This window comes from Candoia aspera, chromosome 15 (genome assembly GCF_035149785.1).
Source record: "Candoia aspera isolate rCanAsp1 chromosome 15, rCanAsp1.hap2, whole genome shotgun sequence".
In the NCBI taxonomy this organism is placed as follows: Eukaryota; Metazoa; Chordata; class Lepidosauria; order Squamata; family Boidae; genus Candoia; species Candoia aspera.
Genome location: NC_086167.1, coordinates 7,063,354 through 7,083,405, shown reverse-complemented (window position 1 = coordinate 7,083,405; position 20,052 = coordinate 7,063,354). Strand labels below are relative to the sequence as shown.

Genomic DNA, 20,052 nt, shown 5'->3' with positions numbered 1-20,052 from the left:
CTCTAGTAATTACTGATGAGACTCCTTTTATTGGAATAGGCAATCATTACACATATAGTGGACAACACTTCTTAACTCATCTCTGAACTACACCACCCAAGACCAGTTGGTGTGGGCATTTATTGGAACCAAAACAAAAAACAAAAAATAGTGTTTAAAAAGGTTGGATGTGACGAATCAGCAGAATGCCCTTCACATGACAGAGACCCACCTCTGCACCCTGATCTGCAAGGGACAAGGCTTCTTCTCAACCATCTCAGCTCCTTCATTTGGACGCAAGGAGAAAGCTGCATTATTTTTAAGCACTGGAGGAGACAACATCTTTGGCTTTTCCAGTTTGTCTTAGGACATGAATACGCTTAGGACATGAATACGCTCTGTCCCATAACAACGAACTGGAGAAAGTGTCAAGAGTTGTCTCATGCATTACATGCAAACAGAAACCTGGATTTTGCTGCTGGGTGCACCATGGTAAATGTAGCTGTACAATACCTGTCCCAGGATCCTGGTTATTTGGGCATTCACATTTATGGGGCTTAGGTGTATCTTCAAGTATCTGAGATGATCCAATACAGGTGGCATTTTTCTCTAGAAAAATGGGATCAGGTTGGATCCCAGTTGCCGGATGAACCTCTTTTTATCCAATGGTTGTGTCCCAAAGCTCAAAAGTGTTGGGCGAGAGCCAACATTATCCTAAAGTACGCATTGCAATGTCCTAGTGGTCCCCAAAGCAAACTTCCCCAGATGTTTGAAACTGTTCCTCAGGTCCCAACCAACCCTTCTAAAGGGGAGAAGAAATGGGGCACTATCGGAGCAAGACAATTCTTTAAAACTTCTTTATTTATCTTATTTATTCATTCATCAGATTTGTCACCGCCCATCTCCTCCTACCAGAGGGACTCTTTCGTGTGAAGAGTTGACCTTTAGGGTTCAAGCCATCTTAGTGGCCAATGTTAAGCAACAATGGAGCTTTTAAAAAAACTCCATGCGTTGATCCACTTGTCTATAAGCACTCTTCCAACTTAAAACCCTTGTGAACTTTCGCAGTGGTGACTTTCAAGGCACTCTGTCTACGCACCGGACTAACATCTCTTCCAATGGAGACCTGGGGCTCGGCAGGAGAGCAGATTCAAGGCAGGGAGAGCAAATTATATCTTCAGGGAGTGTAAACCTCCTGTTCATGACTAGGGGTTGCATTTTAAGCAACAGCAAAACAGATTATTCTTCACTCACTCTCACAGGGATCCATCTGCATACAAGGATCGGGGCTTAATGGCACCATAGAAGGATGAAAGTCGTTGGTGCAAAGAAGGAACACATGGCTTCCTCTATAAACTGCTTTGATTCTAACCCTAACCCAGATTTTTCTGAAATCCTCTTGAGCGTTTTAGGAGTTGTGCTGAGGCTCACAGAATCATAGCACAAATCCGATGGCTTACCTGACAATTTAACGCCCTGGAAAGTGACTGAAGATGTTTCCAAGCCTTACTAAAGAAGGAACAAATACAGGACATTTGACATTCCAAATAGCAAAGGGGGGCTACAGAGGACTGAAAAATTCCCAAGGAAACCAACTTCTTAGCCAAAAAGTTATAGAATTCCTTGCCCCAATCTTCGATAGATCCATGAACCAATTCCCAGCTGTTGAATGGAATGGGCCATGCCTTCCCAATGGAAGTTCTGTAGACCTTCTGCTTTCATTTCAATCCAATGATGGGGTTGACAACAACTAAGATGTTAGCTCCAAGACTAGAAGCTAGAAACCAGCTTGAGGTCCCAAATTTCCAGAAAGATTCCCAGTGCATCTCCTGTTTAAGAAAGCAGCAGCAACAGGAGAACATGAATACTATCAAGTCGGTCAAACATCTCCCTCAGGAGAAGAGCAGAAACACTGTAGAAATCCTTGCCTGAAAATCTAAGTAGTGTATCATATCCAGAGCTGTGGCATGTCAGGTGCTCAAACCACGACTGTTTTGCAGCATGAATGATTCTGCACTCAGCATTGCTTGCTCAAGCCATGCAATGCTGTCCGGTATTCTGTGAGAAAAAATCTGCAACGTTGACTATTTTGCATAACTGATCTTAGGTCTCACAAGAAAGCGCAGTCGATTTTACAGGGCAGAATGCTAAGAAAGCCAAAGACGGCTTGAGTGTCCCCTCACAACTGGGGTGGTGGGGGGAAGGATGCAGTTTGGCTAAAACCTGAGGTTGGGACTTGTGCATCTTGTGAAAGACCCTTCCATTCAATCCCTTGATCTCGCTTTCAAGATTTCTGCAAGCAATCACCCCATGCCTCCTTATTGCAAGCCAGATGGGCTAGAAACTTAAAATATATGTATTTTTCTAAAATGCAAGCAATGTGTATTTCCCTCAGGAAGTGGAGTTCCTCCGATAGCCAAAGGCTGCACAGAATTGCAGCATTCAGTTACAAACAGTTATATTATTTCATTAATAACTGCTCATGCTAATAACTGAGAACGAAAGAAAGAATGCCTTCATGCTTCTTTCCCCTGGGTGGAATTTGCACCCCAACAGCTCAACACAGATAGCTAGAATTAGGCTCACAAGCCAAGCCCGGCCCACTGGGGGGGAAGACCAGCTTTAGGGGACCTCAGCCCAATGGACCTGGATGGGCAAGAATTTCCAAAGATCAGGGTGCCCCATGTGAAACAGATTGTCATAGGGAGAAGTGCTCCATTGGAAAGGAGGGAGATCATCCCAAGTTGGCCCGCTGCTGGCCATGAAGCTGTAATTCTTCACCATCTCGGAAGACGTTATCTGCAAACAGAAAAGCAGAGTTTTGTTTAGGAACAATGTCTCTGGTTTAGCAAGCTTTTAACCTGTGAGCTGTGAGCCTCCTAGACCAAGCTACATCCAAAATCATTAGGGAATTCCTGGAAGCTTGGCATTCAGACAAATCAGCCATCGACAGAGCCACAGAGGTAAACCACATTTACACACCATTCAAAAGAGACAGTAAAAAAGCTAAGGAGGATACCAAAAGACCAGAACACCTCCTCTCCAGCAGCCAACACCCAGATAAGCAGGGATTAACAACAGACAAACAATCAAGTGGAAAACAATACCTGGATCAAGGAACTACCAGGGAGACAAACAATCAAGCGGCCAATCAAGCAGAAAACAATCAAGTGGAAAACAATACCTTAATCGAGGAACTACCAAGGAGAAAACCACACCCCACCAACACTGGCAGGGCAAGCAACTGTATATAAATAGGGAGCAAACCCCACACTCACCAGCACTGATGGTGTTACCTGGTTGGGTAATGAAATGTCTGAAAGCCAACCACCAAGCTCAGAGAGCACCAAGGTCTCCAAAGCTTTTAAGTCTCCTGTTTCTGCCAGTGGGGAAGAGCCAGTGTTGATGGGGAGAGGGGGGAAGCAAAGTGTCCTTAAAAGGTGCTCATCATTGATCCCTGAAAATATTCTCCCCTTCTCTCTTCCTTTGTGAGTTCTCCGTTTTTAACTTGAGGGAAGAAAGAACCAGAACTTGCAGAGCAAAGCTAATCATGCCTAGATCTTCATGTCCCCAATTGTGGGCAGGGGATCTTCACGGGGGCATGTGAGTGGCCCCAAGCATGTGATCAAAGCCCGGCCCTTGCTTGACAGGTGCCACTCATTAAAAAAAGGGTGGGGCTTTGTGCAGCAGAAGATACCATCTTGACTTTTTGGACACCCTCTTGGGGTTAGGACTTTCCTTATTTTATTCTATTTTTTTTTAAAGATGTATATAGACCTGAATTTGCAGAACTCCTGAGCCCTGGGCTTACCCAGATGGTCTGGGTGGAGCTGGGATCGTGAGAACAGGAAGAATGCAGAAAGTCTTGGGCATTTGTGCCACATTTCCATCACCACCTCTTAAGTGGCTGAAGAATTTCCCAGCTGAAGAACATCAGCTCTCATCCTGAAAACATACACACGGACACCCACAGAAAGTGGTAAAAGTTTCCATCCTATGACTTTAGGGGGTAAGGAGGTTTACGTTCTTCTTACGTTATGTTCTTCTTCCTTTCTCCCCTTGCCGGTTGTGAAGCCTTCCACCAACTTGGAAAATCGGATTAACATCACGCAGCAGTGCTGAATGGATTATGCTGAGTGAATCCAGCATCTCCCAAGTGACTTCTAACTCTCTTTAAAATGTAAAGATGCCCTTCAGTCTAGCTCAATGCATAGCGACTCCGGGGATACAACCATTGGCAACAGTGTGGAAGGGGGTTGGAAGAAGTCCCACCATCTTGACTTTTCTGACCCTCCCATGGAGGTCCCTGCCAAGAGCAGTGAAATGATCTAGGGACAATTAGCTTGGCCATGCAGTGCATCCAACTGTTTCTTTCCTTAAGTTAAAAGAAAGTGAGAAGGGGGGAAAAAAACCATTTGGGGGATGTTTCGTTGATCTCCCCATCTACTCCACGGCCTTGTGATTCCCTGGTGGTCTCCCATCCAGATGAGAACCAGACCTGCTTAGCTTTTGAACCCAAGCAAGACTAGACAGGTGCTGCCCCCTGCTGAGATTAAAGCAATCAACAAAACCCTTGAAAGCAACTTGTGGTTCAGCAGTGAGATCTCCCGTGTGGCAGGAACCCTCCACTCCTCTCAAAGTTTGCGCTCTTTCACGCAATGCCCCTCACCTTCATATCGGTACCCCCATGCGGCCGCTGGTGCAGGGCCCCAAAGGGGTAAGTGCCATTAGCAGGATTGAGATCTGAGCGAGCAGCGATAGCATTTTCCCCGTTACGTGGTGGGTTGCAACCTTTGCACCAGGACAGAGGATCTTGGGGGAAGTTGTTGAACCTGGGCAGGGGATGAAGAGCACAGCAGACTTTAATTTATCCATCCATCCATCCATCCATCCATTTTTATGCCTTCAAATCCGTCTTGACTCCTGAAGATTACCCAGAGAAGTCCTGCAGTTTTCTGGGCAACGTTGACCTGGACTACTTCTCTCTAGACTAAGAGAGAGGGAGTGGCCCAAACTCACCCCGCTGGTTTTATGCCTCCAGTAGGACTAGAACTATTATATTCCTCTACAGGTAGTCCTCCACTTACAACCACACCTAGGACTGAAATTTCCATCGTATGTCATTGCGGTCATCAGTCTAATTACCCTGTGACCAGACCCAATTTTATGACCGTTTTGACAACAGCCATTAAGCGAATCATGGGTCGTTAAGCAAATCACCACACTTGTTAAGCAAATCCAGCTTCCCCAATGGGCGTTTTTTGCCAGAAAATGGCAAAAAATGTGGCAAAACACGATCACGTGACCATGGGATGTCGCAACGTTGCAAAAGTGAGCTGGTGGCCAAGTGCCCAAAATGTGGTCATGTGACCCCAGGGTGGTGGCGCGACATTTTGCGATGCTTGGAAGTGCTTTACAGGCCGTAAAGCACCCATTCTGAGGTCATCATAACTTTGGACCGTCATTAAACAAACAGTCATAAGTCGAGGACTATGTGTAGATCAGGCTGGCTGGGGAATTCTGGGAGTTGAAGTCCACATATCTTGAAGTTGCCAAGTTTGAAAAACACTGCTCTGGATGAACGCCTAGATGATCTTCAAGATCGCTTCCAACCCTAACGTTCTATGATTCTATGAACAGCTTAAGGCAACATTTATCTTCATTTTCTACCACCTTCCTCCATGGATGTGCTGTTTACTTGTCGTCTTTGCTCCCCATCCCCCAGTGTCCATATATAAAGAAATATTATCCAAAGGCCATTCATTACGCCGACATCTGAGGCACCATGGGCCGTACTAGCAGACTTCTAACCTCATCAGTCGGATCATCGACTTCATATCCCGGATAAGTGTCTGGTTGCGCCGGAAAATCTGCGCTCGGGGGGTCTTCTCGTAGGTGAACCAGTCCCCATATTTCTGTACCAGTGCTGGAATACCGCTGGCATTGAAGATTTCTTGGAAATACCTGAATGCAGAGAACAATCATCTAAGAATAGTTTGACTGCCTTGAGAGATTTTGTTGATGTGTACCTCCTTTGTATTCATGTGGCCTCCAGTTCAATGATGGGCCTCTCCAGAGCTTTTGGCATGTACGGAAAATGCATGCTCCACCTTCTGAGTTGCAAACCTTCACCCCTCCAAGCATCAAATGGAAGGAGGGAGGAGGGAATCCTTACGGCACATTGTAGCTCGCCCAGTAGCCTTCCTGGTACAACAGTTTGGTCCGGTCAGCAGTAACCACCATTCCCCTGGAGATACAGAAAAAGGGGGAAAGGAACCAGCAAGCTTTACCAAGCTGAGGGATCCTTTTCCTGAAATCAGGAAAGCAAGCATCTAAAATACAGAATGATGTCAAGTTCCAATTGTTCACCCAGACCAGAGAGGGATCCAAAGCAGAGGGATCCTACCAGTTGGCCCATCCTGCATTCTCCACTACAGAAATTCTGAGAGAACCATCTCAATTTGGAGCTAAGGAAGGGTATCCTAGAGGTGCCTCCCCCAGGGCTGTGCAATGCTTTTTATTCAGTTCAGAACAGTTGTTCTGGGCAAATGTTCCCCCAGGCCTGAAAAATATTTCAAGGGTTCCTCCAGGGTCAAAAGGTTGAGAAAGGCTGGTCTAGGTTCACCCAATGCGCTAGCCACAACTGAGGTAGCCAGATTAAGGCTTAGCACAACATGCGATGGCCAGAGACTGCTACTGATTTTTTTTTCTTCTGGAGCCTGTACAGACATTTTGCAAAATGAGACATCAGTCAAGGGCACCTGTCCCAAACTAAGAAAGGCTGTTTCACAACCAGAGACCCAGCCATGAAGAGGCACATGGAGAAGTCATTTCCATTGCAAATCGTATTGGAAGCCATTCAAGAGATGCTGGAGAAAAATATGGAAAATATAGTTTGCGACACTTACGGAATCTGTTCCAACACAGTCAGTAGGCCATCTCGGGGACTAGCCATGCCTGGGACGAAAGACTTATAATCCACAATCATCCATTGGTTGTTGTACCTGTGCAAAATGAAAACAAAGTGTAGGAGGAGAATGTCTAGGACATACAGTCTATTGCAGGGCTTCTCAACCAGGGTTCCATGGCAACCCATGGTTCTGCAAGGGATCACTGGGGGTTCCCTGGGGGATCACCAATTATTTAAAAAATTATTTCAAATTCTGGCAACTTCACGTAAGAGGTAAGTTTCATTCTTTATTTTTAGTTTAAGAACACTGTTTGTGCATCTATACTGGCCTACCCATGAAAAGGATATAATAATTTTCTAATGTCTGGCCTATATTTGAGCCTGAATGGGCAGGGGTTCCCCGAGGCCTGGAAAATATCTCAAGGGTTCCTCCAGGGTCAAAAGGTTGAGAAAGGCTGGTCTATTGGAACTCAAGGTTTAGCAATGTCACCTTTGGGTTATATCTGGCCTTAAGAAGTGACATTTTTATATATATAAAAAAGAATCCCACATCTTCTGAACTGCCATCTTTAGAAGCATGGAAATCAGAAATTGAGCAGCAAGTCATGGTAAACTAGGCACTTACCTGCCTCCTTTTTTTTTAAAGTCTAAGATTGGAGACTACAACTAAATGGCCTACACTGGTAAAAAAGGGAGGGGAGGGGAGGGGAGGGAGGGAGGGAAGGGAAGGGAAGGGAAGGGAGGGGAGGGGAGGGGAGGGGAGGGGAGGGGAGGGGAGGGGAGGGGAGGGGAAGAAAGATCCTGAACTAATAATAGGGAACCACTTACAGACTGTTGCCAAGAAAAGCCACATGGAAATGTCCATAAAGTCTCCAAGAGCTGAACTCAACTTGAAGTGTTTACTGGTTTTTTTTAACCTTCACTGTAACTATCTGCTGTCCAAAGATTCAAGCACAATTACAATAGTAAAAACAAATGTAAACTAAACTCAGAGAGAGGAGGAATAGAAAGGAAGAATAAAAAGTGCAGGGAAAGAGGAAGAGAAAGAGAAAGAGAGAAAGAGAGAGAGAAAGAGAAAGAGAAAAGAATTATATAAAGAAATGACTTCTGTCTTCATTACAACAAGTATAAATAATTTTAGTGACTTATCACCTTCTTTTAAAATACAACAAATGATCTCTAATATCCTGCCCCAATTCTGAAAGACTCTCAGAGGGTAACAATTGAATAAATCATAGAATAAAAACTCCAATGAATGAATAAACACAGGGCAAAGCATTAGGTGCCATCAAAGGCCCTAACAAGATGGTTTCCACATGTTTGCAAAATACAAGCAAAGTTGGGACCATCCATACCTCCAGGGGAAGAGTTCTCCAAAAAGTGGGGCCACCAATGAGAAGGCTGTCACCTGGTTCATGAACCTCATAAAGAGAGACCTCAACAGGTGCTCCCTAGATGTCTGGAGTGTGTGAGCAGATTCTCTCCTGGCAAGGAGATGATCTTTGCCACCACCTGCTTCTGCGCTGTTCAAACCTAAAACCTTGGAAATTGAACCCAGGACTGCCATCATGCCACACATGTTCTTCAGCCCTCCCACTCACGTGCCACTGTTGAACTTCTCAAAGATAGCTGCCCATTCTGCCCCGGTCCTTGCAAGTCGATTAGCCATGATGTTGCGCAACCATTCCAACACACTGTTGTTGGCCTGGATGTATTTCCAAAGGTTACTGTTGCTGTTTCCGATGGTAGTTTCCAGAGTCACCTACAGAAAGGAAAAATTCTGAGCTCTTCCCATGATTAGGAATGAAACAGTCAGGTCAAAGTTGAGATTCTTCTCTTTAGAAGTTGTAATCAATTCATATGAATGTTACTTATCTTAGCATGTTATTTCTTTAACTTCAAAAAACCTATGCTTTACTAGAGATGACTTCCTCAAACTTAATGACTGATAAATGGATAGGGGTTACAGTTTCCAAATTATCCATACAATCAAGGAACCTTGGGATCTGTAGGCCCAATATATCTGGTAGGACAATCTACTGTTTCCTACAACATGTCCAATAACTACCAAGGTGTACTTATTAGCTCAAACACACAAATTCTCCTAGCATTTTTAATTATTTTCTTAAAAGAAGTTGCCTGCCTGTGTGAATTGGGTTAGGAAAAAATCCTGCCCATCTGGATTAAATACCAGGAAGTAGCATGAATCCAAAATGGAAGGGGTTCAGGACCTTGGACAGTACTCTAAACATTGGGCCAGGGTTGATCTGCTTCAGAACTGTGGACAGCAATTAACCTGGTAAATACAGAACTGTTACCACAGCATTGGCCTGAAGTAACTGGCAGGGTTTTATTGCTGTGGCAGGAAAGTCCTTCTTGAAGGAAACCTATATTGATTGATTGATTGATTGATTGCCCAAACCAAGACAGGGCCAAAGGAAACCAACAACTGATGCCACTCACCAATCCACTGCTCAAGATATAGAAGTCATCTCCTGAAAAGATAGTGCCTGGATATGAAGAGAAAACCTGGGTGTAACCAGGGATCGTGGTATCACCTGAAGAGCATAATACAAACATCTGTCAGTGCCCATCTGGAATGAGACTCCTATTCTAGCCACCTCTCCCATAGCAAAATAGCACAGGGCATCAAGGAAACCTCTCACGACTCTTAAATAGCTCAGGAATCCTGGTTTAGCACTGGGATTAAAAGCAAACACTGGGAAGTTCAAATCTCACCCTAGCCTTGGACTTCAGGGGTAGTCATTGAGGACAAAGAATTTCTACCTTATACAGGCTTAATCATATTGCCCTGCTTTACAGGGCTGTTGCAAATATTGGCGGACAATATGAGTGAAGTTCTCTGGACATTACCTTAAAGCTATGAGAGAAGCAAGCAAAAAATGCTTTGCTTTTTAAAGACCCTCCCCATTTTTTACTCACTGTGAGCTGAAGTCCGGAATGGCAGAGTATACTTTTTGAGGATACGCAACATGGACTGATAGTTATTCCACGTGACATGTGAGACAAGAATATCCTGGTTGCCAGGCATGAGCTTGATCAAAGCTGAGCATGAGCCAGAACCAAGGGTATCCTTATCTTCAGATTTATTGAAGACTGATTCCAGGTCTTCCAGGTCACCCCTTAGTTGGAACAAACTAGAAGAAAGAAATGTTCTTGAAGGAACCTGGCCACCTTATCTACAGATAAATGTGGTTTGTGGTTGTGATAAAACACTGACAGATCTAATTCTGTAATCTTGAGAATACCATATATATTTCTCAGTCTTCCTTCCTTTATCAAGGAGATAATAAGATGATAATAAGGTTGGCTTATCTTACAGGGTTGAGATAAAACGTGCTAAGGTCATGGTTGTCAAGTGTTCTGAATATCCTGAAGTGCTCCAAAATGCTAAGTCAGAGCTGCACAATCTGTGGCCCTCAAAATCCTTGGGTGTATTCACCAAAGATCCTCAAAGGTCATAAACAAATTAGAATATTTAATAAAAAGCAACAGATTCCTTGGAAAAATCCAAAATCTATCCCAATTACACAGCTGGGCAAATCCACACAAAAGTATGTGTTTTCATGTCCTCCAGAACTCTTGGTTATTCAAGGTGCTACAAAATACAGAGATGGGAAAGGCAACACAACTAGAGAATGATCTTATTGACCGTACTTGATCTTAATTAAAAGAAAATGAAACAAGATCAACGTTCATTTTTGTCCTGGCTCCACCCATCAGTTTTGGGAATGAGGTCACAGCATGCTCTTCAAAGGCCAAGTGTGAATCAGAAGAAGTTGTGGCTTCTTCTCAGGCTAAACACTCCTTTACCTGCAGTGACCATTCTGCTTTGCACAAACAATACTTTGATGCACACAGCTAACTGAGCATTGTGAAAGTGTTTCATTCAACTGCTGGAGGGGTAAGAGAGATTTAAATGAAAGGGGGCTAGGATAAACACATGGAGATGAAGCGTGGAAGCAGCTACTTCTCAGGCCAGCTATACATACAAAATTCAGAGGTGAGGTTTATTTGAATTATTGGCTGGTAGGATATCACAGTAAATGTTTTATTATTTATATATTTGAACTTGTATGATGTTGGTATACTGTTTTCTGCCACAGAAATTAAGGTTACTATGGTAACAAATCATTCTGGCCGGGTGAAGAGGTCGAATTTAATTGTCCTCGGTTTAGGTGTTAATAGTTGCATTGCCTGAGGGGTGGGCAGCTTGCTTGTTGCTTGGTTAGTTTTCTTTTAGCCTCGCAGCCAGTAAGCAGCTCTCTGAGAGAGCTCTCTCCTCTCTCTGAGCATGTGTGAACGCACAAGCCTGTAAATACGTTTTTGTGCTTTCTGTAAATAAATTTATTTTTATAGAAATGCCTGGTGTGTGATTTTTCTGATCTCTCTGGGCCAAATGCTTTCCAGCACTCTGCAAGATATGATGCCCTCAACTCAGTGACTCTGGGTGGCATATAAACAAATGAAAAGAAGTCATAAAAAGAAAGCAATACAGGGAGAGATAGAAAGCTATGATCATGCTTCCAAGGGTTGAGTTCACTCAACACTCTGGCCCAGTGCCTGAGAGAACAGCCACATCTTAAGAACCTTATGAAAGGCCAATAGGGATGGGGCTACCCAAAACTCATGGGGCAAGCTATTCCACAGGGCAGGTACCACAACAGACAAGGCACATTTCCTTGGTCCCATCAGAAGGTATTGCTTGATGGAAAGAATCCAGAGCATGCCAAATCTGTCAGATCTGGTGGGGTGAGCCAAACTGCTCACAACAACTCCCTTCATAGGTTGCAGGTGTGCTTCTCAGAGGCACTTGGCTGACCTCCATGAGATAACAAAATAGATGGATTACATAAAAGAGACTTCATAAGGTATATTGTTCCAGAGGTAGACCATCCCTAAGTACCTCTATCTCAAGGTAGGCTATCTTCTCAAAACAGATCTATAAGGTAGATCTTCCCAAAGGTAGATTATTCCAAAGTAGATAAATCAGATAGATTATCCTAAGCAGAAATCATACATACAAAATAGAGCAGGGTTTCTCAGCCAGGGTTCCATGCAACCCTAGGGTCCTGCAAGAGGTCACTAGGGGTTCCCTGAGAGATCACGATTTGTTTAAAAAATTATTTCAAATTCCGGCAACTTCACATTGAAGAGGGAAGTTTCATTCTTTATTTTTAGTTTAAGAACACTGTGAATGCATCTAGACAGGCCTACCCATGAAACGAATAGAATAATTTTGTAACTTCTGGCCTGTATTTGAGCCCAAATGAGCAGAGGTTCCCCCAGGCCTGAAAAATATTTCAAGGGTTCCTCCAGGGTCAAAAAGTTGAGAAAGGCAGTAACAGAGCCTTTTAAGCTTGAATTGGGATCACGGATCAGGAAATCCACGATCCCTGTCTCACCAGAATATTTACCTGGTCTCTTCCAACCAAACAAAATATTTTCTGCCTGGTTGTTCATCTCCAGCCTGCCCTGTCTGTTTATGCAATTTCAAATTCTTGGAAAGTTTTCAAGGGAAGGAGAAGTTTCCTTCTAACCCTGAGTGTCTGCATTTGGCTCCATCCTTATCTTGGAAGTGATAAGCAATTAGATCATCATGACCAACTTTCAAAACACCTCAAAAGTTAAGGAAATTTTCACACAGATTGCATGCAAGCATAACAAATCCATCATCCACTGCTTTGTTTTAACCAGCTAACCACATTTTCCAGGTCTACTAATGATATATTCACACATGGGACCAAAAGACAGACTTGGCTTGCCTAATGTGGCCATTCTCTATATTTACATTATATTATTCTCTAGAGCTGTGCAATGGTGATTTAGCCACATCTCCAAAATGCCTCTACTGTAATTGCCCAAAAGCCTTTTTCTTTTCTTGACTCTGTTTGGAAAGTCAAACCAAATCAAATTCAATTTCCCAAATTAATTCAAGCAGTCAGACTGGATTGCTAATTTGACTCACTTGACAATTCAAAGCAGGTCGAAGTCGATCTGCACACAACTCCCATTTTCCATATGCCCTCATGCATATCATTAATGTGGGAAATTTACCTAAAAATCCTGGGGGTGGTTAGCCCCCCTGAAGAGGCCCCATGAATTACATGAACTTAAATTAAGAACTTTTAATATCTCCATCTTGGATTTTATATTATACATTTATATTTATATTTAAGAAATACTGTTTTTATTGTATTTTAATCTGTACTTCTTTTTAGTTTTAATGTAGTCGGCCCAGAGTCGCTCTTTGAATGAGATGGGCGGTGACGAAATTCGAAATATAAATATAAATAAATAAAAATGCACGACTACTGGCTACAGAACTTGGAGAGGAGGTACCATTTCAGCCACATAACACTGCAGCCAATCCCACCTAACCCCAGCACAGTGTGAAGCTCCGGCTTCTGCATCGGCACATTACTTTCTTCCACACACCCGTAATGTCACGTGTCCGTCGGTCCTGCACCTAACCCAGTAGTCCCTGTGAATGCTCTTTTCCCTTCCTCCCATCTGCTGTCAGAAAGGTACTCACAGAAAGCCAAGGGGGGCAATAGAGAATCTGCCAGTTGGGAAGGAAATCTGTTGATTGTAGCCATCCTCTAGACCTTTCAATTGCAGCAAAACAAGGCGTACCTGGAAATTGGGATGGGCAACAGAGAGACATCATTCACAGGAGATGGTCTTGAAGGAAACATGAGTAACCATTAGTAGGACGTGAGCTTAGCCCAGGAAAACAGGTAAATGTGAGAAAGAGCTGAAGATTTCCCTGCCTTGATTCTCTTTGGTATATGAGGAAGAGATGGGGAAATGCTCTCAGGCTTTCAAGAATCTGTCGTTATACCCTATACGTTTCTCAACCTTGGCAGCTTTAAGATGGGTGGACTTCAGCTCCCAGAATTCCCCAGTCCAGCATAATCCAATATAGTTTGTACTCGGGGACAGGATAAAAAATCCAACCAGCATCCTATTACCTACCTGGAGATTTTGTAGGGCATAGCCTCAAAGGATATTCTCCTGCACACTTGAAACCAAACTGCAAGTGTGTCTCTGCACTTAAGAAACCCATTAGCTTGCTGGCTTCATATACGTTTATTTTAAAAATTTGACATCTTCTAAATGTTTCTTAAACACAAAAAATGAACAGGTAGTCCTCACTTAATGACCACAATTGGAACCAGAATTTTGATTGCTAAGCGAAGTGGTCATTAAGTGAATTGGAGCCAATTTTAGCACCTTTTTGCGGTTGTTGTTAAGTGAATCACTGCAGGCGTTAAGAGGGTCACATGGTCGTTAAGTGAATCACACAGTTCCCCATTGATTTTGCTTGCCATAAGCCAGCCAGGAAGGTCGAAAATGGCGATCACGTGACCACGGGACACTGCAAAAGCCATAAATGCGAACTGGTTTCCAAGCACCCAAATCATGATCACATAACCACGGGGATGCTGTGATGGTCATAAGTGTGAGAACCGGTCGTAAGTCAATTTTTTCAACACCATTGAAATCCGAACCATCGCTAAATGAATAGTTGTTAAGTGAGGACTACCTGAAATCTGTTATCCTCATCAAAAATTCTAGGTTGGCCACATAGCAAAAACAATATATTATGTCAGAGTTCACTCCTTTTTTTCCCTCCCCATTTCTGATGCTTCTGCTGGAGCAGCTAAAGAACCAGATGTTCTGTTGACCGAAGTCATAATTTCCATCACAGTAAATAGACAATTGTACCTGATACCAATACGCAGAGTCCATTCCTGCCTCCTCAATCTGTTGCTCCATCCAAGCCAGGTTGGTTTCAATATAATTTTTCAGCTTTTGGCAGTAGTCCATCTCATAGGTAAAAGGCCCACAGTAGCTAACCATGGTATTCATCCAGTGCATGTACACCAGCTGCAAGGCATGAAATGAAAAAGGGAATGTGCAAGGCTAAATCCTACTCAGGAAACACAAGCCTCTGGGTGTCCACCCATTGGGGAGGACGGAATAAAAATGATGTGTCCCTGCGCAAATGCCACAACTTACATATCTGCATCTGATGTCAGGACACAAGTATGCAAGGATGCTTGCATGAGAACATTGCTGCATGCACAGCATCATTTTGCCATCATTGCAGTTTTCTGCAGATGCTACTGCACAAGATGAGCCCATGCAGAATCAGAGGAGACAGCTCTCAGCCTTACCAGGGAGACCAGACAGGAATCACAACCAGATGCACTAATTCTACTTTATTGTAAGGCTACATTGACAGAATCTCGCAAGTCTGAAAGTGCAATTCCGCCCCCAGTTCCTTTACAGCCTGAGAAACTAGATAGGGTCTCTTCTGAGCCTCTTGCTTCTCCCGTTGGGCAGCTGCAGGCTATGCTCCCTCTTAGCTGACTGTTCCCTAGGCAGCATCTCTTTGCCCCGTCTCTCAAGGTCTTTCCCACATATGATTACAACAGCCAACCCAGCACTGTGAAATATACAGTAAATGGAAGCTGCTGTCACACATTGTAATGTGGAACAGTTATGGTTAAGTTCCTGTAGATGTGCTGTTTTCTAGGAGACACCATTCCATCACTTCTCTCATCCCAGCCTCCCCTCACTCTAAAAGACCCTTGGCGTTCTCTTGCATTAGTGCATCTGGTCCTCACTGAATGTGATGGTCTGGACAACCGGTGGGTAAAAGGTATCTTAGCCCTCAGAAGGAAAAGGGGCGTGGGGAGCGTTTCAGAAAGGACCACCCTTAGTTTATTGGGGAGTGAAATGAAAGGAGGGGAGAAATGCTTTCAGCCTTACAAGTGCCTGTTAATGCAACCTTACAGCAAAGGGAGAGCTAGTACAGGTTGTGCTCTGGGCACATGTTCCCCCAGGCCTGAAAAATATTTCAAGGGTTCTTCCAGGGTCAAAAGGTTGAGAAAGGCTGGTCTAGATTCACCCAATGCACTAAGCCACAACTGAAATAGCCGAATTAACGCTTAGCACAACATTCAAGGGCCAGAGACTGCTACTGAATTTCTTTTTTCTGGAGCCTGTACAGACATTTTGCAAAATGATCACCGCAAATCTTCTGCTTGATCACCGCAAATCTTCTGCTATATCCGGGGCTCAAATTGTGTTTTATACCTTCACTTGGTACAACCTGGGGACACTCTTTGCGGTTTCTTTGGTTTAGACACCTACACAACACATCCTTGCTGGTCCAGTTAACAGATAATTTGGCTACTCTCTTGCACATGTTCAGAGGCCACTTCATATTCTTTTGTCTTCCTGAAGCTCACAGCAATGGAAAGCGTAAGGGATTCATCAAATTAAACCCTGTTTTCTCTCTAGAGAAAAGGTGTACATCGTGAGGTTTCAGGATCCCATTTGGTTCCCCCAGATTTGGACGGATCTGCCAAATCCTTCCCAAAATAGGCTAATTGGGAATGTGAACTCACCTGCTCGGATACAGCTGCTTCAGCAAGCCCGGCTGCATACGCCTGGATGCTGTCATTATATTTCTCATTGGTAGTTAATTCCAGGACGGCCCATCTATGAAACAGAGAGAAGAAGAGCAACTCAGAAGTCTAAGGGAAGAATGCATTCCTCCCACAATTATCTCCTAGCACTGTTAACGCTCCTCGGTTTAATTCCTAATGTGGCCTGACCAGTTCCATTTTGCATGTTTCAAGCTTCTAGACCTCAGCATGAAAACTTGCCTTTTTCACTTCTCACTACACTATACAAATTGGTCCCTTTACTTTCCTGGCACAATAGTACCCCCTTAAATATTTGACTAAGTTTCCCCATTACATTTTGCAACTAGTCTTGTGTGTTTCTGTGTCTGTGTGTTTTCCTCTTCTCTCAAGTGTGTATAAGTCTGTCGCTTATCCTTCCTGGCACAGTAACGGCACTTCGCTTGCGTCCTTTCTTGCATGGGCTCCCCATTACACTTTGTATTGGTTTCAAGCTTCTAGTCCTCAGTAGGAAATCATCAACAGGGAACCCTATTGAACGGCCAGGGTTTCTCCCCCTCTCTGCTGCTAATCAATCCATTTTGCCATCTTCTGTTCTGTTTGTTATGCCTACAACTTTTCGCCCTTGCCTGCAAATCTACATTCAGGGTTTTAACCCTTAAAATGTCCTTGGGTTCTTCATTTGTCCAGCGCACACTATCAATCCTTTAATTTTTTTTCCTGCCTTTCTCTACCTGCCACAAATTCAAAACCATTGTCCATGGATAAAAGCCTCTCTTTAACATCTGCAGGCAAATGTTGTGATTTAATTTTTAAGGAACTGTATTGACACCGTTGCACCAGAAAGGAACCAGTATCACAGAGTTGATTTTTATTTATTTATTTATCAAATTTATCACCGCCCCTCTCCCAAAAGGGACTCTGGGCGGTTTACAATAAAACATAAATAAAACTATAAAACTATAAAGCACTATAATACGTAATACAATAAATATAATAAAAACCTTGATGGCTGGAAGTTCTTTATGATTTGCAGGCAGAGCAGGGTCCTTCTAAGAAACAAACCATCCCCAAGAATGGCTACTCTCCCTCCCGCCCCAGGCATGATGACAGAACCAGGTCTTTAAGTGTTTCCTAAAGTCCAGGAGGGAGGGAACCAATCTCACTTCCGGGGGAAGGATATTCCAAAGGGCAGGGGCTGTTGCAGAGAAGGCCCGCCTCCTGGACCCTGCCAGATGGAACTCTCTTGCAGACGGGGTCCACAGCATGCCCTCTCTGCACAACCGGGTGGGACAGGCAGATGTGATGGGGAGGAGACGATCCCTTAGGTAACCTGGACGGAATTGGACCCTTAAGGGAGGCTTTTGAACTTGGCAGGCTGAGCAACTTCTAGCCAAACCTGTCAAGGAATTCATCTGCTTTGGGTGTCTGCCTATCTCTGTAAACAGGAGCAAAGTCAAAAAAGGACCACAGGGCAGATGTGATGCATATTTCTGACCTCAGATGACTGGAGGCTGCTTGCTTTCCCACCAAGGAAGGTGTACCCTATTTAAGTTTGCAGCTGTAGCTGTTCTCTTCTTGTCCCCAACACCCATGCTGCATTCCCTGGGATTTCCACAAGCACAACCCTCCACAGGACTAGCGCCTTGCATGTTTTTCTAATTGAGACTTACGGATAATGAATTAGAAAAGAGTCATGGTAAATTGATCCTGTCTATGCCAGTGTTTCTCAACCTCGGCCACTTTAAGATGTGTGGACTGGCTGGGGAATTCTGGGAGTTGAAGTCCACACATCTTAAAATGGCCAAGGTTGAGAAACACTGGTCTATGGTAACTGCAGCAACATTACTGGATGCAAAACGATGGAAGAATAATGATATTCCCACAATGGAGGAATGGATTGTGAAAATGGCAGGATCGGCAGAAAGGGTGAAACTGACCTGTTTGGTCAGAGAACAAACAACAAAAACCGTTTGGAAAGATTATATGGACTTTTTGCCAAAAAGAAAAAAAAAACGCATTAACGATGTATGGATTTGAAAACTAAAAAGATCAGGACCAAATGAAGGAGTGAAGAGACTTGTAAAATACTGAAGGGGGAGGAGGGACAATAAGAATGTAAATATCTGTTGAAAACAAGGTCGAAAATCATTCTCTATGTGTCTTAACTTCCGTTTTCTTTCCGTTTTCTGTCCCCCCCCTTCCCCCCCCCTTTTAGTTTGTTATTATGATATGAAAAAATTCAGTAAATGTAATTTTTCAGAAAAGAGGACCGGCGCCTTGCAAGGTCAAACGCCCGCCTCGGACACCCCAACTTGCTCCGGGGTGGCCGTGGCGCGCTCCCGCAGCCTCCTTGCGCGAAGCCAAGCCCGCTTAGGCGCCCGCCGAAAGCCGGGAGGGGGCCCTGGTCCTACCCGTTGTCGCGGATCCCGTCGGTCAGGTTGGCCCAAGCGACGGCGCCCGGAGCCCAGCCGTCGACCACCTTCAGCTGCGCCGACGCCGAGTCCAGCAGCACCGAGCAGCCACGGGCCGGTTCCGCGCCAGCGCTGGGGAAGAGCGGCGGAGGAAACGCAGAGAGGCTCCGGAGCAGCAGCAGCAGCAGCAGCAGCAATCGCGGCGACAGTCGGAGCTGCCCCATGGCTCCTCCGGTTCCTCGAACGCCAGGCCCCCTCCCCGCCCCGCGTCAAGGCAGCTCTGATATAGCCGGAGGAGGAGGAGTCCCCGCCGCCGGGCACCGAGGTCGCCGCCGGCCGTGCGCTTCCAACGACGGCCCCGCGAGGGAGCCCACGCCTCGCCGTTGGCGGAGGAGGCCGCCGTTCTGCTTGCTCAGCGAAAGAGAAGGGCGGCCTTGGGGGTGGGGGGGCGAGACTGGCAAGGCTGAGGAGTCCCCGCTGCTCCACACCCCCCACCCCGCAGCCTGGGAGGGCACGAGCCCCCCCAAAGCACCACACGGAACTCAGAATTTCAATCCGTGTGGAGAGGGGTGGTGTTTCTCAGCTGGGGGCCCCGGAGGGGCTTGGTTTGGCTTGGTGGGGACGTGGATGGGGGAGAAGCCCAAAGGTGTGAGCCAGATGGGTGGAGGGGTGGAGTGGGGTTCTTACTTGCCCAGAAAAACAGCTGGGAGATGCCCCTGGGGCTGCAGAAAGTAGAACTCAGCTCAGGAAGGTCTTTAGGACTTGGATGGGAGACCACTTGGGGGTCCCGAAGCTGTAAACTAGAGTGGGACGTTGACAAATCATCTCCCACGAAGGCAGCCTCAAGCCGCTTGCTGCCAGCTTGGACACTGGGCCCATCCAATTGCCAGGGTGATGAGGACCTTAGTTAGCCTTCCTCTATTTGAGACCCTTCCCCCAATATCTTCAGCTACAGTGTCCACCATCCCCGGATCTGAGACTGGCCGGCTCTAAAAGATCAAGCCATGTCTTTGAATTTCTTGGTGGACAGATGCTTTTAATAAGGACTTTTTGGGCGGGTGGGAGCAGACGTGTTGCAGCAGAAAGGGACTTTGGGCTGTCCAGAGCAAACCCCGATGAAGCCCAAATGTAAATATGCCTGAGTTTGTGCCATGATGCAAATCCTCCCTTCACCTCCTTGCATCCCGGGACAAGGGGAGCCCAGCCAGCTACACTACAAGTATCAGCTCTGGCCTTGAGTGTGTCTACTGTGGAGTATGCGGCACCAGCGTGGAACACATGGGCCCAT

At 45.1% G+C, this 20,052-nt stretch overlaps 1 protein-coding gene across 1 annotated transcript; it reads right to left on the bottom strand.

Annotated features, from left to right (window-relative positions):
• Positions 1 to 599: 599 nt before the first annotated feature.
• On the bottom strand, positions 600 to 19,014 carry PLBD2 (phospholipase B domain containing 2). Its single transcript, XM_063315405.1, has 13 exons — positions 18,765 to 19,014; positions 16,333 to 16,426; positions 14,642 to 14,803; positions 13,446 to 13,546; positions 9,833 to 10,047; positions 9,353 to 9,447; positions 8,491 to 8,651; positions 6,888 to 6,983; positions 6,155 to 6,226; positions 5,791 to 5,943; positions 4,649 to 4,811; positions 922 to 2,778; positions 600 to 832 (listed from the first exon to the last, which is right to left on the bottom strand). The coding sequence occupies exons 1-12, from the start codon at positions 18,986 to 18,988 to the stop codon at positions 2,602 to 2,604; spliced, it is 1,713 nt and encodes a 570-aa protein (XP_063171475.1). The 5' UTR covers positions 18,989 to 19,014; the 3' UTR covers positions 600 to 832; positions 922 to 2,601.
• Positions 19,015 to 20,052: the final 1,038 nt, after the last annotated feature.

Bases quoted from the DNA above. Each gene is read 5' to 3' on its own strand.
- PLBD2 (XM_063315405.1), bottom strand. From the start codon at position 18,988: ATGGGGCAGCTCCGACTGTCGCCGCGATTGCTGCTGCTGCTGCTGCTG. The intron at 16,427-18,764 runs GTAGGACCAGGG...TCTGTTTCATAG, and splicing joins GACGGGATCCGCGACAACGG to ATGGGCCGTCCTGGAATTAA. The intron at 14,804-16,332 runs GTGAGTTCACAT...CATGCCTTGCAG, and splicing joins AAGCAGCTGTATCCGAGCAG to CTGGTGTACATGCACTGGAT.